General features: G+C 36.1%; 1 protein-coding gene across 2 annotated transcripts in view; it reads left to right on the forward strand.

Moving 5' to 3' along the window:
- KIF18A (kinesin family member 18A) overlaps nt 1-17,843 on the forward strand; it is a 32,742-nt gene that overhangs the window by 7,355 nt on the left and 7,544 nt on the right. For both annotated transcript variants that reach the window (XM_088175685.1, XM_088175684.1), the window contains exons 6-13: nt 702-899; nt 2,152-2,325; nt 3,900-3,974; nt 4,224-4,333; nt 8,075-8,237; nt 8,781-8,945; nt 9,368-9,489; nt 9,662-9,900. In XM_088175685.1, the coding sequence (XP_088031811.1) occupies nt 702-899; nt 2,152-2,325; nt 3,900-3,974; nt 4,224-4,333; nt 8,075-8,237; nt 8,781-8,945; nt 9,368-9,489; nt 9,662-9,900 (1,246 nt within the window). The remainder of the gene's footprint in view (nt 1-701; nt 900-2,151; nt 2,326-3,899; nt 3,975-4,223; nt 4,334-8,074; nt 8,238-8,780; nt 8,946-9,367; nt 9,490-9,661; nt 9,901-17,843) is intronic.

Raw genomic sequence — 17,843 nt, forward strand, 5'->3', positions numbered from 1 at the left:
CTCTTTCAACTGCAAGTTCAGGAGTGTCATGCTCATTTTTAGTGCAGAAGAATCAAGAGCTGTGAAATTCATTTTCCCTGTAAAAAAACTCATTATCTTTGCTGCTTTGTGAGCCTGGGCCAGTTGGTCACTTCATCCTCTGCAGCAGAATGGGAGAGAGGATGAGGAGCAAGAATCTTGTGGTTCATTTAAGTGAAGGGAAGGTGGCAGGTGGGGCAATTACTTGCCACCATCAGACCAGTGCCCAGCCATTCCTCATGCAATGGCTCCTCAGAGCAACTTTCAGCTGTTTGCTTGCAGCCTCTTGCCCACTGCCTTGACACCATACAACTGCTGTTCAGCAAAAGCTCATCACCAGTGTGTGCTGTCAGCACTGTCTGGGTCACAAGTCCTGGAAACAACTTATGGGCAGATGCACAGAAATTAACTCCACCTCAGTCAAACTCACTGCAGCTATACTCTGCTTCTTCCCTTACTAATACATGAAACAAGGGACTTTAGAAGGTGTCAGAAATAGATTCACTATTTTCCACTAGAACAAAGTGTCTGTTCATGTTAGATATGTACTAAGAGGTTTAACTTGGATTATGAGGATTCCAATACAAATGCCTTCAGACAGTTGTTACACTATGAAATTAATTTACTGCTTAGATTGATTAGTGATTACTTTTTAATTATGTTCTTTTTTTTTCTAATTGTAGATTTACCTACGGCAGCAAGATAAAACAGCTAGTATTAATCAAAATATTCGTATTGCCAAAATGTCTCTCATTGACCTGGCAGGATCTGAACGTGCCAATGCAACAAGTGCCAAGGGGGCTCGTTTTGTAGAAGGAACAAATATTAATAGGTCCCTGCTTGCTCTTGGAAATGTCATTAATGCATTGGCAGATCCAAAGGTATGTGCTGCTTTCCCATGCACTCTTTACCTCCTAGTGTTCTGAAAACGTTTTTAAAAAGTGCTAAGCTGATTGGATAATGTGATTTACATCGTTGATGCTGCTCACATCATTCTCCCAAAAGATTGTCTTAAGGGTTTCCACCACCATATCTGATATAGCTGAAAGACAGTCCTAATGAGAGAGAACTCTCAAAAACGATGTGCAGGTGCCTAAGGATAGTGTAAAAGATGAATGGTACCTGCTTTTCTTACCTTGATTTCTTCAAAATCAAGCATATATAGAGAAGCTTGCATGAGTACATGAATAACCTTACAATGAACCTTTAATCTTAGGGGGAGGCAGCTTTATAGGCTAAAACAGTACCTCTTCCAAGTTGTTCTCTTGGGATTTCACATATATCCATACACACACACATGTCCCGGCTCAAAGCAATGAGTCAGTCTGCTGATCTGGCTCACTAGCTCAAGGCAAGGAATAGGTACAATTGTGTAGGACAAGACCTCCTGAACATTTGCATAAGTCAAGTCCGTTGTCTACCATAACATTTTTTTTTTGTCCTTCTGCTCAACAACCAAATTCCTCCTTCAAATATGCCAGGAGAAAATCAGATTTAATTTACCTTCCTGATGCTGCATGTCCTCATCACCATCTTGGTGGAGGGGAAGGTGGAGTTTAAAATCTGTACCATGGACATACGAAAGAATCACATTGACTTACTTGATGTGGGATTGGGTTCCTAGTGACCAAACTTAGTTTCATGAAATGAAAATTCTGTAGCTTCACAAAGCAGAGTTTGTGTTGCCTGGAAAGTTGTGAAATCTATCCATGGAGGTAATAAAAACCCTACTGGGCATGGTCCTTGGCATCTTACTCTAGCTGACCTTGCTTTGAGCAGAGGGATTGAACTAGATGGATTTTAGAGGTCCTTCCCAACTTGAATGATTTTGTAAACTGGAAATAGTTTAATGTAGCTTATTTTTTCTGTTAGTTGTCCCATCACAAAAATAGGAGTTACATATTCAGATATCAGAAAGTAACCTAGCTAATACATGTGTTGTAAAGGTGTTGAACAGTTCCAAGAGACTTAAAATGTGTAAGATGTATAGCTATTTCAAAGAAAAATTACATATGTCAAAGAATTTTCATGGCTGTTTATCATGTTTGATGTTACTGTTAAAATTCTAAACAGGCTTTTATTTAAAGTACAGTTAACTGAACCATAAATATATATATATATAACTCTTTTTAGAGCAAGAAACACATTCCTTATCGAAACAGCAAGCTCACTCGTTTGTTGAAAGATTCCCTTGGAGGAAATTGCCGAACAATAATGATAGCTGCTGTTAGCCCATCTTCCTTGTTCTATGATGATACCTATAATACTCTCAAGTATGCAAACCGAGCCAAGGATATCAAGTCTTCTGTGAGTATATTGGTATTTATTGATGTCTTGTCAAAGTGCAATAATAGCAGTAAGAGAAAAATAACTTCTTTTGGAGTATTTGATTTTTCCTTCACTTTTGTCTCAAATTTTGTTCCATCTTCTATCTTTATGGTCAGCTCTTTCTTATCTGACTGATGGGTGTAGTAGATACACAGTAGATCCTCGATCTGGCCTGAAATCAACATAGCTCTGTGTCCTGGTTTAGGATAAATTTGGGAGGAAACCTCCGAAGGGTTGTCCTGTCCCCCCTCCAGGAAACAAACCCAAGCACCCCTCCCCTAACTGGTTTGGGAAGAAATATCCTTGGAGAAAAGTGGAAAAAACTTGTTTATTCAACAGGCAAAGCACTGCCCAGCACAAAAAATGTATGATACCAAACAACAAAACCTCTCGCTGATCTGAAGAGATGACAAATTCAGAAAGTCTCTCTCCTGTGGTGGCAGCTCGGCTCAGTCTGTTCTCAGTCCCTCCAGCACTGGAAAATGCCTCTGCCCGGGCCAGGCCCCGGTGGCCGCAGGTGCGAGCTCCTGGTGCTTCTCCCCCGGGTCACCAGTCCAGAGCAGGGTCAAATAATTCCAGGGAAAAATGAAGGAAAACAAACTGTCTGGGGAGCGCCTGGGCTCGAGTTAGTCGGGAACTCCTCTACCTGAGTTAGTCAAAAACGAGCTAAAAGCAAAGGAGAGCTCTCTTTGCTGTCCACCACAGTGACACAGTCCAGGAGGATGATGGAACTCCTGTCTCTGTATTTTGACAACAACCCCCTGAGACATTCCACCGCTTCTCCTCCCCCCTCCTTCACTCTCAAATCCAGCCTTAAGGGTCCAAAACTTATTTCTGGGATAAACAGACAAATGGGGATACAATTCAACATGACAAACTCACCCCAGGACACTCTGTTAATGAGATAATGCTGCCAGTGTGAAACAGTTTGTTTTGTGAGCATGAAATTTAGAAATAATCCTCAGCTGGTAGAATTCACATCCTTTTTTAGTATCTTGCTATTATGTTCTCAGAGAATTGTAAAGTATATTAAATTTCTGACTAGTTGTACAAAAATCACTCCAAGTTTGTACAGGTAGAATCCAGCTGGAGTCAAGAAGCTCAGTGAGATTGTCTTGGTAAATGAAAAGCTGTAATGTCCTGTTTCTGCACTCTAATGTTTAATTTTATTTTTCATGATCTTTTTTTTATGGCAGCTCCTAATTATTTTTATGCAATACAGGGTTCGCTGTAATTTCCATTTGTTGCTTACTTAAAGATAGCTTTTAGAATAAAATGCGCAAGATAGACTTTTTAAATAGTAAAACTAATCAGAACAAATGCAAAATGTGCTTGCATATGTAAATTCTTGGTTTGTTGAGGGAAATGCCCTGGCCATGGGTGTGCAACAGGTGACAGCAAAAGCTGACAATCATATTCTCATTGTGCAAGTCAGAATTTTATGAATCTCTTTCCTCATAATATCCTGTGTGTGTAAGTATCTAGTACATATACAAGGTGTTTATTATGCATGAAGACATGACATTTTTAAATTCTAACTTGTTTCTTTACAGTTGAAGAGCAACGTTGTTAGTTTGGACAGTCACATAAGCCAGTATGCTAAAATTTGCAATGAACAGAAGAAAGAGGTATGTAAAAAAATCTCTTGTTAAGAGGTTGAAAGGTTACCTGTTAATTTTGAATATAAAAAATAGTTTATGGGATTAAATCTATAAGGTAATATGGTTCTAATATATTTTGGAGTATGAAAACTTTGTCTTCTGAGAGGACTATCACCTACTGCCATTTGCAAAGCTGTTCAGTATCAGCACTGAATGATAATTTTGGAAAAAGGAACAAAAACGTATTTCATCTGAAAGGTGCTTCTTTTGGTTTAGATTCTGATGTTGAAGGAGAAACTGAGAGAGTACGAAGCAAAACAAGCAAGCATTCCTGAAAATCATCATATTGCAGAACTTTCAAACAACCAGCGAGTGGAAATAGAAAGGTAAATGAATCACATTCTGAGCTTGCTTCCAAGCTGGAGTTTGCCTAATTTGTAAAAGCATTTGTAAAACAAACCTTCTCTTTTCGGTATTGCTTTCCTCATTTCAACATTGCCTTACCTAGATCTAGGTATGGCTTTGCCTAACATGTTGTTTCTTTTTAGAGCAGCTTGGTGGTGGCTTTAAAATGAAAGGGGGCTGTAGGAAATGACATGTGACAGGAAGGAGTATATGAATGCTGGCTTGCAGCAAAGCTTTGTAACAGGTTGTGTTTGAGGGTAGGCAGAATGTAGTTTGCATAAATGACAGCAGCTCTTGTGACGGTTGGCAGGCACGAATTCATGGGCTGTCTTTTCTACAAGGTTTGAGAGAGACAAAACCTGGAAGTTTTTCTGCAGAGAGTTCACTATGGTTGTAGATTCCTTATTGTTAGGAAAATTAATCCACAAACGCCAGAGGTTTATGTCTAAAAAGGAGACAGAGGAGTCCTTTTTGCTTTATTCAAATAAAGGGAGAGGCCATGGGACATTCCCCTGGGATCTCTCCAATTTTTGGAGGACGCAGCCTCCTTTTTATCCTATTTTCCCGGCCGCATTTCCCTCTCTCTTTCCCTATTGGCTGAGGTACTTGAGAGGCACAGACTTCCCGGAACGCCTGATACCTGAAATTCCCCTCTAATGTATAACCCTGCCTCTTCATTTTTAATTCTTATAGAATTCATAGTTTTCCCCCTGTTGTTTCTTTCATCTTTCAATGACCAATTTCATTTATCAGTAGCCCTACAGTTTGTTTGTAAAGGCAAATATCTCTTTCCATTCATCAATCAGTGGAATCCATCCCATTGTTTCTTTTATCTCTCAGTGCTAGCCTTATCTACAGGCTGATCCACAACTCATTTGTAAAGACAAATTCAACATTCCACTCATTTTCTATTGCTTCAATATTTCTTGGCCTCTTCTGGGTAGTGTTCCTGTCTTTTGTGACGGTCTCAGGAGAGAACACAAAATGTAACAAACTAAAACGTGAAGTATCAATTTGTTGCAGAAGCCATTGTATTCCATGAAGGTAGATTTTGGAGCTAAAGACATTCCAGATGTGTCTTTGCATGTCTCATCTCATATTTCTGACAATTATTTAAGTAAATTTAGCTAACTTTTTTTTTTTTATTTGGCCCTTTGAATCTGTTATTTTTTTAACCTGGAAAACTTTCTGACGTGTAGTAAAAAACCATTAAAGCTAGATGTTTTAATGCTTTATTTTAGTAGCATTCCAGACATTTCAATAAATCCTTTCATTCAGGTTATTTAAATTTAATTTTCAAAAGAAGTGTGGGCTTTTAAGTCATGTTGATAGTTCTGACAGTTTTCCTGCATATTTTTGCACTGTATGTCTTTAAGATTGATTTAATTTCCTGTGATTTGCCCTTTATTTCATTCTTTGTGTGTGGGAAGAGTCAGTCAAGGGCAAGGTCTCTAAAATATCTTTTCAAAAGGCTGGACATATTCTATGCCAAGATTTTCTGGTCAGAGAATATTTGTTTGCATTTCATTGTTATGGAAAATCCAAAGGGCCACATGTAAACTTATCCTAGTCCCTCTGGATGTCAGAAATGATGGGGATGTCTCATTCTCTTCCTTCTCACGAATATCCTGCCAAGTTCATCCTACTGATGTAGTGTGGGTGACGAGTTGATTTCTCCCATTCATTTACAGGTTTTGAAGGCAGTTTGCTGCCTTTTCCATTTTAGTTGGGACAGGGAAGAGAGCCTTATCCATAATTTGTATTTAGGTCCAACTACCCATGATTTTTGCATCACTGTTATCTGAAAGAGACTCACTGAATACGTCACTTGCTTCTTAAAACCTAAAAACCATTCTTCCTCCTGCTAAAGCTTGGAGATGTGTTGTCTGCCAGTCTTTCAAGGCTTGAGCTTGCTGAGGGTAGACAGTGGACACTGGCTCAAAAACAATGACCAGTAGGTCCTTGAGCACTTTCACACTGATGGTATAGGCAGTTCATATCCTGGATAAGCCTACATGGTAACTTTGTAATTTTTCAAGTGAAGACCAGAGGGTAAAGGTAACTCTGTAAGAACAGAATGTGCTCATTGAAAGACTGAATCCACAAAGGCTTCTGTACTTTATGCTTTATTTGGAACACTGGTGAATATAAGCACACAAAAGGCTGGTTTAACCAGTAATGGCCCCTCATAAGGGGGTTACATTGAATCAGAATCTTCACCCTCATCTGAGTTGTACCCAGCTTTTTACTGTGATGGAAACTGAGGTGATTCATTCTTATTGCTGTGTTTCCCAAGCAGCTGGGAGGGACCATATTTCTATGGATGCTATGGAGGACAGAAATTCTCCAGGCAGTGTGCAGTCAATAGTAGAGGTGTATGGATAGGAACAGTGTAGGGTAAGAGCTCTGGTACTCTGCAGATAACTGTTTCATTATTACAAACTCTTTTAGGTTAGAAAAGACCTCAAAGATCATAGACTCCAACCATTAACCTATTATTGTTCCTTAAAGAAATCACAATTATAAATCCTATGAGTGTTTTAGTACACATTTTTACCTAGATACGATAGCATTCCTCTAGACACTCAGTGAAAACCTCTTGTGTTTCTAAATCTGTGAAGAAGAATTACTTTCTTAATTCTGTTTCTTTTTAAAAGGCAAGTAATAAAACACTCAGAATAAGACTCAGTTATTCAAACTTTAGACAATGAAATAAAATTGCTACTTTTGAAACACTGGCAAGAAGTCAATTGCATGACAAAAATGTCTCTTCAACTTCTTCTGGAGTTGAACCTGGGTTTTTTAGCATTTTTGCAGTTTTTAATTTTATGGGGTTTTTTAATACTAAAATCTGTATAACCTCAAATGTTTCATGTCTTTAGAACACTTGCATGTTAAACTGTGCTTTTATTTTTATGTAAAGTTCTAATAACATGGGATGTAATTAAATACTTTGTATGTGAGGTTGGTTATTATTGAGATACACAGTATCTTTTTGGCCATTTTCAGTGGTCAGGAGTGAAGTGACAGAGTACTACCAGTGAAAGTTATATTGCAGTATGGCAATGCTTCCAGGTCTTCTTATTCTGACTTGTGTTGCAGTCTAGGGGTAACCAGAAAACTGATTACTCAATTTCCTTGAGTACCATCTAGCAGTAGTTTGGTTTTCCCTCCTATTAGTGTAGTATGTGTTAAAACATGATGAATATTCTGAGTTTTGTTGTCCATTAGTGATGAAAATTGTACAGCTATTTCAGGGAAAGTGAGATCTGAGGCCCTTTGTGGCTGTCCCTTTTTTTTTTTTTTTTTTTTTTTGAAGATAGCTAGCAGGTTTTTGAACACCTTGTGTGTCTATGGCAACAGTAGTCTGATCTGTTTAAAAAACTGATGTAAGAAGTACAGCACATTGGTATTTAGTATCTTTTGGAGTTAGAGAAAGGCACCTGAAGCTTCTTCACATAATTAAATCTCAGTGTAATCTTCATGATTATAACAAGATTTATTTTTAGTGATTCCTTCAAAATTTCACATCACATTTTCAGTTCAAATACATAAAATTCTTACTGATGTACTGATTTATTTAGTTCCTCTCTACAACAGCCCTTAGTCATTTCCTTTAAATCTCTTTATATTTATTTTATTTATTTAGAATTGAAAATTCCCCCACCCGAGGAGATGGTCATAAAAAGTCTTAAAAAATAATTATTATCCTTTGGGTTTAGATACAAAGAAGTACTTAAAAAAGTTTTTGCAAACCGTGAGGAAATCAGAAAAGAATACCTTAAGGTGGAAAGAAAACTGAAAGAAAATACACTAAAGAAGTATTACCAGAATCAATGTCATGAACAAATTCAACTGATATGCTCTGAAGAAAGAGTAGAAAAGGTGAGTTTTCTATAATGGAGTGCAGGGTATCGTCTCTTCATTTTGGTATAATTGTGCAAATTTTGCTTAAGTAATTATATAATGAGTTAATTCATTTAATTAAAATGGGACACACAGATTATCACTCCTCTATGACTACTGGTGTAGTGACCTAATTTTTGAGGTAAACAGCAGAGTATAATTGTCTTCTAAATAGAAAAGAGTACTCTTTGCCTTGTTAGGACACTACCTTGCTTATATCCAGCTTTCTGTTGCTGGTTTTGTGCCTTTTAGTTGTCGTATTTCAGAAACAGTACAAATATCAGAAGAGTTTGATGTTTGAAGATAGAGGATTTTGCAGCTCAATGCTTTATCCTTTAGCAGGCTTTTTGTAGGACATATTGCATAAGGAAAATGGAAAAATTGCTTCTTCATATTCATTCTTGAGTTACTAGGAATTTTGTTTAAAAATAAGGAAACAAATCTATATATAAGGAGAATTTGGTGAACAGAATTTGAAAGTTTCCACCTTAAATGCTGAGTATTTGGGTTTTTTTTTTTTAGGCCACTTGCAAACGGGACCTAAGGCTTTCAGCACTGAATAGCCACTATGTACGAATGCAGAAGAAAAAGGAAGAGCAGTGCAATCTTTTTGAGGAAAATACCAAATGGCTGCACCGTGTGGAAAATGAAATGCGCCTTCTGGGTCAAGATGGGTGTATTCCTAAAGTAAAATGCCTCTCACTTTGTCATGGTTGGGGATGGGCAGGAGAATTGGAAAAAGGGTAAAACCTCTGAGTTAAGAACAGCTTAGTAACTGAAATAAAGTAAAATCTATGGAGAGAATATACAGCAAGAGGCCAGCATGTTTGGGCATGCATGGATAAGCATCCCTATGTGTCTGGATTTTTAATGTTAATTGCAGCACACACACTATTGGTCAAAGGAATTAACAGAGTTATTTATGCATATAAATAAAAAAATCAAATAATTCATACTTCTCTAGTATAAAACTTCATTATGATAATTAGCTCTACTCTGCCTTTTCAATGTAGGCTGATCTATTATTATTTTAGTTTACGTTTTAGTTTCCTCCTGCCAGTTTTATGTACAGCTGTTTGATTTTCATTTGTATTCGTAATTTTCCAAAGGAGCTTCATCAAGATCTGCAGTATTGCCATTTAAACCTAGAAGTTCAGGCCCTTAAAGCCCAGATTGAACACATGTTGTCCCTGGTGTCCATTCAAGATCAGTATAACAAGCAAACAGAAAAGTAAGTATGGTTTCATGACAGGTGGGATAAGACTAACCCGACACTTGTGAGAAGACCTATTTAGGGAATTTAATTTTAATTAAAGAGAAGCAAGGTTTTTCTCACTTTTTGTTTTCTGGGTTAAAATTGTGTTTTCTTAGGCACACTTGTCTTGCCTCTTGCTGTTTTACAGAGTACTAAATACTGCACTTCCAGTTCTTCGCAAGCAATTCCTGACTTTGAGAGAAGCTGGATTGACAAATTACATAAGTGAGACTGAATATGCAGAGGTTGAGCAGCTGATTCAAAGACAAAAATCGGTAGCTTGGGCTGACCAGACTGAAGAAAAGAATCAAAATCAAAGCCATGAAGTAGAAATGTCAGCTATATTTTCATTCCCACAGCTTGTGAGCAGACCAAACACCCCATGCCGTAAGTATATCAGTAAATTTTTCTCTGTTGGAAATAGGTTTAAATATCTTCTGCAACGGTCAGATATCATCCATAAACACGGGTCTGCACTTCTCCAGACACTGAAGCCAGATGTAAAGTTGAGTCTCAGACCCATTTTCTATAAGTTTTACACCATTCTTAATTGGATATAGGAAAGAAATTTACTTTTTCAACATCTAGACACACACTGCAACAGATTAATTCATCCTCTTCATATTGTAACATACCCCATATATCAATGTACACAGATGCTGTGAGTGCTATTAAAAATTGCATTTGAATCTTTCATGTGACATTGGTGGGAAAGGAACCATAGTGTTAGTTGATTGTAATTCTGTTAAAGTAACTTGAGATGTTAACCAGGTGTAGTTTTTAATAATAGCCTTGAGGGAAATGAGATTTACTATTAGTTAGAGGTTGACCTGGAATTAATTTACTGCAATATTTTAGGAGTTCGTGTTCCTAAGAATCAAAGGATATCGAATCATACCTACCATGGAACTGACTGTTTTGCTGTATCCTGATGGCCCCAGTTTTTCCCCATAACTCTATATAGCAGGCTTTTCTTCTTTAGCTGTGAAGGGAGTACAGTCTGGGTAAAAAGGGATGAAGATTCCTCATTAGATGGTGCTGTTCTGATGGATTACATGCAAAATTTCATCCTAATAGTGCAACTGCTTTGGGTCCCATGTTTGTGTTTTGTGCTGTGGATGGGGAGCACCCAGCACCTGAGGCTTTCTCATTACTGCTAATAATCCATCTGGCAGACATCTATAGGTAACAAGGGAAAAAGAGAGAAATGCTACTTAAAGTACATCAGCTTCTCAAAAGCTAGTAGTTCCAAAAAAAGCATTGACCTCTGTACAAACTGAAATGAGCTCCTTCCTATTGATGGCTTTCTTCTATACAGCTTGAGAATTTTTTTATCAAAAACCATGTATTGTCCTTCTCATAAAAAGTGTATGTGATTTTTTGAATGTTTGTGTTGCTGTTGATACACAGTGTCTCACTAACTGCAATGCTAAGTTCAGACTGCATTGGCAGTGGGCTGGAGTTGTTTGGTTTGTTTTTTGGTTGGGTTCAGGGGTTTTTCATGAGTGGCATTGGTTTCATTTTACTTTGGATTGGTTTTTCTTTTTAGTGTGTGTTTGCTTTTGTTTCTACAGAGAGGAGGAAAAGAAAGTTAGCAGATTTTCATGCTTACATTTATTCTGCCCATGTTAGTCGGATTCATTCAGAAAGGGTGAAAGCTGGTATTAATTTAAATCCTATGTTCTTAGATACTGGGGGTTTCTTGTGTAGAGGTGCTTTTTTTTCTGATGGAATACGTAGGAACATTAATCCAAAAGCTCTATAATATCCTTTGTAACAAAATATTGATTGTAATGATTTTATCTTGTCATATGTAGGTTAAGCTTGCTGTGAATTTTAGTTTCTGATGCTAGTCTGCTATGTTAGAGTTCTTGATTAATTTACTTCTTTTCTACCTTTCTTGAAGTTTTGTGTTGTAAGAGGCCTGGTCAGTTCTTAGTGAAATTAATACTAAAATTACAATTATTTAAATTCCCTATGAACTATTAAAATATGAAGACTTTATTTTATTAAAATAATTAATGTTATTTAAGGGGTTTTCTTGAAAACCTTGTGTAGGTTTTCCAATTATTCTCTTATCCTAAATTCTGTTGAACTTTTACATTCAGCTAAGTAAATGGGCACCATTTTCAGCTAAGACAAACTTTTTTCAGTTGTAAATGATGCCTGAAGATGACAAAAATCCTTATTGGTGTTTTATGATTTTTATTTGCTTTTTGGTCTTTGGAAGAGGAAATACAAGGCATTAGTGTCACTCCTTTCCCCTTCTCATTAGATGCAGGATAAAATGTGGGAGAAACAACTGTTCTCCAGATTTTGCAATCTTTAGGGGAAGGTTAACTAAAATACTAATGATGTTGACACAATCACTTCAATACAAGTGGGGAGGATAAAAGCAATCCACTTACTAGTGCTTGGATATTTTTTTTTTTTTTCTGTTCAGCACACAAACACAACTAAGTAGCTCCTCTTGAATTGTTTGAGTTCACATTTAAAATAATTGGACTACTAAATGATACTGAGTTATGGAAATACATTTCTCTTGTGCAAATTTTATGCAACATACTAATAAGAAAAAAATCATAAGTCAGAAACATACATTAGTATGGGAGAATATGAAGTAGTTCAAGGGCAGCATGCCAACCAGAAATGAGAAGGATGTAGTAATTTCTTTTTTTTTCTTTAAAGATGAAATTAAATTATTCAAGAATCAAATTCCTGCTTCCTAAAGTTATCTCAGTTTGCTTGGTAACCTCTAGCAACAGCTGACCTAAGAACTTAGTGAAAAAAATTGAGAATTTTAAACCAACTCCCTTGCACCTTTGATACTTGGATATTTTATTATCTAGAATTTATTCAAGGTATTGGGAAGGAAATAGTGCTCCAAGGTTGAAAAAACAAAACCAAGAAACCACAGTTGTTGTTATTCCTTATATAAAACCTCATATTTCACATTTAACATATTTGAATGGATTGCATCTTGTCATCAGGAAAGAGCAGTGCATTTCAGTTCTTGTGCTTTGGTTCTTTTTATTTTGAAAGATGTGGTTTGTTGTTTTGTTTTTTTTAATCTCCCATTTAATATAAATGTATGTTGCCTTGTTTTGGAAGTTTCTCCCATAATTTAGGGAAGAAGGTAAAAAAGTTAATTGATGGCAATACAATGATTCTTTAATATGAAATGTAAGTCTGGAGCATTTAGATTGAGGAGGAGAGTGCACTAGGTCTGCTAGCAACAAATCTCAGGTATTGCTTTGAACCTATGTTAACATATCTGAAAGACAATTTTCGAGGCAAAATCCATCTGCAAAGATGAGATAGCACTCATTTATAAAACACAAAACATTATGAGAAAAATATTCATTTCTCTTCAGTGTAGGCTTACAAAATAATTGTTGAACTCAGAAGTATCTAGGAACGTGTGCAATATCCATCAGTCATTCACAAACTACAGGTCTCTCTTCAGTTCCTACATGTTTAAATTGGTGGTGATGCAGGAAACCATCTGTATTTGAAGACAGTGCTGAATTCTGTGTGTTGCAGAGCATGATGCAGTAATCATTGCAGAAACTTTTTTAATGACACAAACTTTTGTCTGCAGTTCTTGGAGAGAACCATGACAATGTTCAAATGCAAATTAATTGTTATTGGGTGTTTTCACATTAAAAATGAAGTATTTTAAGTCACATAAATAGCTTTTCTGATTATAAGCACTGTCTCCAAAAGGTCAAAGCAGCTACATAATTTCTGCAGAATAGGTAAAACTATGAAAGCAGGACTTGAACAGGTCCTGAAAGCAGTCTTGTGTGTTCCTTTGTAATTAACTACATTTGTTGACTGGTCCCAAAGAAGAGAGTCAAGCTAGTAATCGATGTGGAAGAAGAATCTAAAAACTGCAAAGAGAAGGTGAAAGGGTAGGGGGATTTATTCTAGGTTTTGTTAAGTTTTCTACAGAAATAAGTTCTTGAAATATAATTCTAAACGTTCTTACTTTTTTATATGAATTGATTTTGTTATTGTCTTAAGATCCTTCTTCCCAACAGGAGTTTCAAAAGAGCAAAAAATTTCAGCTGATTTGCAGTAATGCTAAGTCTTTGTTTCTAATGAATATTTCTTCCTTGGAAAAGATTCATATATATTGAGTAGTATGGGAGGAAAAGATAAAGGTGTTTTCTGGCCCTTCATTCAATGTCTGTTTCTCTGGTCAAATTATCAAGGTAGTCAATTTTTGTGAATCATCTCTTGATTTCTAGTGAAAGTTAAAGTTCACATGCTTTGCCAAAGCAGATATAGCACTTCACTACAGGAGCTGACCTCCTATCTTGCTTTTCCTTTAGCTCTTGAAATCTTTAAACACCTTTTGTAAAATTCTGACTTTAATTATATGTCTGTTGCTTTTTACAGAAAACGCTGGCTTTCCAATATTTTCTCTTTTTTTGGACGCATACATGAAAAATTTAGATTAAGCTTGTGTATGCTTAATGCTACCGTAAATGTGCAAGGTCATGAACAATTTAACTGTTTGTGTCAAAGAATGCACAAGCTATGGAAACAAGTTCATTTAAGAATGTATTTGGGCACCCATTCTTAAGTGTTCATTAATGGAGAGCCATAGAGTATTCAGAGTTCAGCCTGATGGCTGCAGAGCTCTAACTGGTACTTGCAAGTATTTCTTTGAATGGGGAAGTTCTTGGCACTGTTTCAAGCATCCCATTTCCAGAAGCCTTACTGTACATTACCACTGAGAGAATGGAATTGATTAATAGAAAAAAATAAGGCATCCATTGCCTCCTCTTGTCACAAACATTTGGATCTGAAAAGTCAATATTTTTCTTCTGTATGGCAGGAAAAATTGAGGTATAGTTGTATATAGTAAAAGATTTGATTAAAAGTAGGAAAAGCATGTGTCTTGAATAGGAAAGATTTGTCTTGTTAAGCAGCTCTTTCATACTGTCTTATGTGACTTCTCAGTGTTTTTTCCCATGCTGTGTAAAACAGTGCACCTGATCAATAGAGGAACAGCCTGGATTTGAGCCTTTTCCAGCTCACAGCTGTTGTTTGTGAACCTGTTGTGAAACTTGCCATCACAGTGATGATGCCTTTGGGTCACAGGAATATTAAATAATTGAAATGCATTGACTAGACCTCATTTGCAATTTGGAATTCCATGAGTCAGTTGTTAAAAGAATGAAAATGTATGATTAGAATTGTAATTTGATCAATCAGTGGTAGCCCAGAAATGTTTATTGAAATGAATACATTAATATTTAATTTCACTTTAGCAGAACAACCTGGTAGACTTAATTTAGCCCAGTTTCCAGAAATAATCCCCTTATGCATGTATTAGCACGAGTTCCAGAAGAAGACAATTCTTGGCCGTTATTTTGTCCCTAATGTCAATTAGAACTAACTCAATTCATCAGATTTGTTTTGCCATGAGCTCTGCTCACTTTTCCTGTGACTCATATTTCACACACAGTGCATTCTGCTTCTCATATTAATGCACAGGCCTGTAAATATCTGATATTGCCATGTTTCTTGTCAGATAAATCAGTACTTCTGACTAGTCTTTTGGGACAAATGATAGAGCAAGCTAAGGACCAAAACCACCTTCTGTCACTGGTGGGGATGGTTGATCAGTGGATGATGGCTTTTATGTTTAATTTCTGAGTGGATCTCTTAAATAGTATCTTTATAAAAGACAATTTAAAAAATTCTTTAAGATCAGCCTGAAATCAAGGAATATCAAATATGTGATCTCTTCTCCAAAATACATTTGGAATAATGTTTATTTTTAAAGAGATGCATTGTAGCTGAAAATACTAGCTAAGGAAATAAAACTTCCAAATTTTTCTTTTAACCAACTTCATCAAGTTAACTGCAGCTGTTCTATAAAGTGTATAAGTGATTCATTTCTGTATATGAAATAAAAAATTACTGCATGATGACTATATTGATGCAAAAGCTTGAAGTAGCTATAAAGCATGAAGCAAATATAGACTATAAACATAATTTCCCTTCCTTATTATGGAACATGTTTGAAAATGAATTTTTTTTTTGTAGTTGGAGCTTGTTTATCTTTCAATAGGAAAATAATGGCAATACTTAATGATTACCGTTAGACATCCATTCAGGAACTACTTGGATTTGTACTTTAAGGAAATATAAATAGCCCTACGTGATTCTCCACTGTATCATCTTCAGTACCATGTATTTTGAAGTTTCTGGAACTAGTAGAGTTTCTGTAGCAACTTCTGGTGTCCGAGTCCCTTTTACATAAACTTCTCAATAGTAGCTATTAAAAGCACTTGCAAAAAAGTTAGCTACTAGCTTGAATATCTTGCTTCCTTAATAAGATGGAAATAGAAAAACTGGCAATTCTTTATTTTGTGTCCAAATGTTTTTCTTGCTGTATTTTTATTTACTGAGATCACAACTGTTTGGAGTGATACACAGTAGAACAATAAGATAAAGTGGAATTAGGATTTTTTGAGTTGTTTTGGCCACATGATATTTGGTTTATGTTGTTCAGTGAAGCCAAGTTAAAGATGATAAAGATGATGTTTGTTTACTGTGTTAGGAGCAAGCTAATATTCTCTCAAAAAGCTATGGGAAGGGAAACTTCTTAAGTATTTTGTATTATTTCCAACACTTCAATGACAAGAAAAGCTTGTTGTGTTTTTACTTAGTTTTGCAATGAGTTTTATTCCAGAAATGAATAGATGTTAAAAATGTCTGGTTTTACTAGCAGCTTATATTTGCCTTATATAGAATTCCTGCAACTGCTGTGATTAGTTTACTTGTATTACAGTACAAAATGCTCTCCATTATGATGGAATTCATCAAATTATTTATGTTGGCAGTACTTTTGTGTTCTTTATGTATTTAGTTAATGATTTAAATGCTAGTACTTACAGTTAATATTAAAATGCTTCCAATATTTAGGCCTGTAGAAGCTTCTAAACGTTGGCACACCCATCAAAATGTTTCTCCATCAGAGTTCCTTCTAGTAACTTTAGGACATTAGCAAAACCTCAGTGTCTTACAGTAAGCAAACTTTCTGAAACTGAAACCTCCCCATTCTAATGTAACAATGGACTAATAGAACTCTAACCGTTATTTTTCCTGAAACAGACATTCAGATGCATATAAGTAGGAGTAAAAACTAATAAATGAATATTTTAAACGTGTCCTGAGGCATTTAATGGATAGTTATTTCAAACACTAAATTATATAAACCTTATTCTTGTACTTAAGACTATAAGATGTCAAAAGTCTTTTAAAAAAAGGTTTGGATTCAATTTTGGTTGTGATGACCAGAATTTTTTTTAAATATTTGTTAGTCTATTACATTGAGGTATATGTTGTACTTACTAAAACAAAGAGCAAGTACATAGTGAAGCATAGCATTGTTGATAGTGTCGTAAAGCAGATGTTTTAAATTGTTCATAAATAAGTTTCTTGTTTGTTAAATCCAGCCAAGTCTTGGAGAAATGTCTCTATCACAGTGGGCATATTTATTTTAGGTGGAGGTAAAGATTATTTGAGGTACACTCAGGCCTTGTTTTACTACTGTTTCCATTCCACTACTCATGGGGTCCTGAATTTAGCATAATGTTTAGATTACACTCAAGGCACTGCATCTCAGCAGCCTGCTGCATTTCACCTGCTGAAAGCTGCTGTGTGTTGGATGCAGTATAAGATAATTTCCATTTTAACAAAGGAAAGGTCCTTTACATACACCAAGTGAACTGTAGATAGGTGCACATATGGACAAATTTACAATTCAGTTATTTCATGTCAGGTTTCCTCTCAGGCCCAAGTTTTCCATGGATGTGTTTCTTCAAAGCTGGAAGCAACATAATAGAATTGTAATCGTTCATGTCCTTGTCCACACCACCTTCCCCATAAGCAGTTTAAACATTGTTCATTCTGCCACTGAGCCCCTGAGTGAGGAATAAACGTTTGCTTGGTTTTTTCAATGGTTTCATTTTTGAATTAAGTTGTGGCAGCATAGAATAGACTTGTGGCCAATATCTAACCATCTCATTTACTTGATGCTTGTACACTCTTTGATACTAGCTGTTCTATCCTCCTGGAACAGGTCTAAGTCTCATTGTGGTCTTTAAATCCTTGACTGTCCCTTACCAGCTCTATTTTGTATCTTCTAATTGGGCATCATCTCGTGTAGCTGGGTATTCAATCATATGGCAGCGCTAGTACAAAAGTGTGCAGGCAAAAGCGGTGCCGAGATCGTTCTTCAGTGAGGATCTTACTTGGGCCTTTTCCCCAAGATATCTGATCTCTGAGGGTACTTGAGGAATTGACTT

The sequence above is a fragment of the Sturnus vulgaris genome, chromosome 18 (assembly GCF_052056855.1).
Source record: "Sturnus vulgaris isolate bStuVul1 chromosome 18, bStuVul1.hap1, whole genome shotgun sequence".
NCBI lineage: Eukaryota > Metazoa > Chordata > Aves > Passeriformes > Sturnidae > Sturnus > Sturnus vulgaris.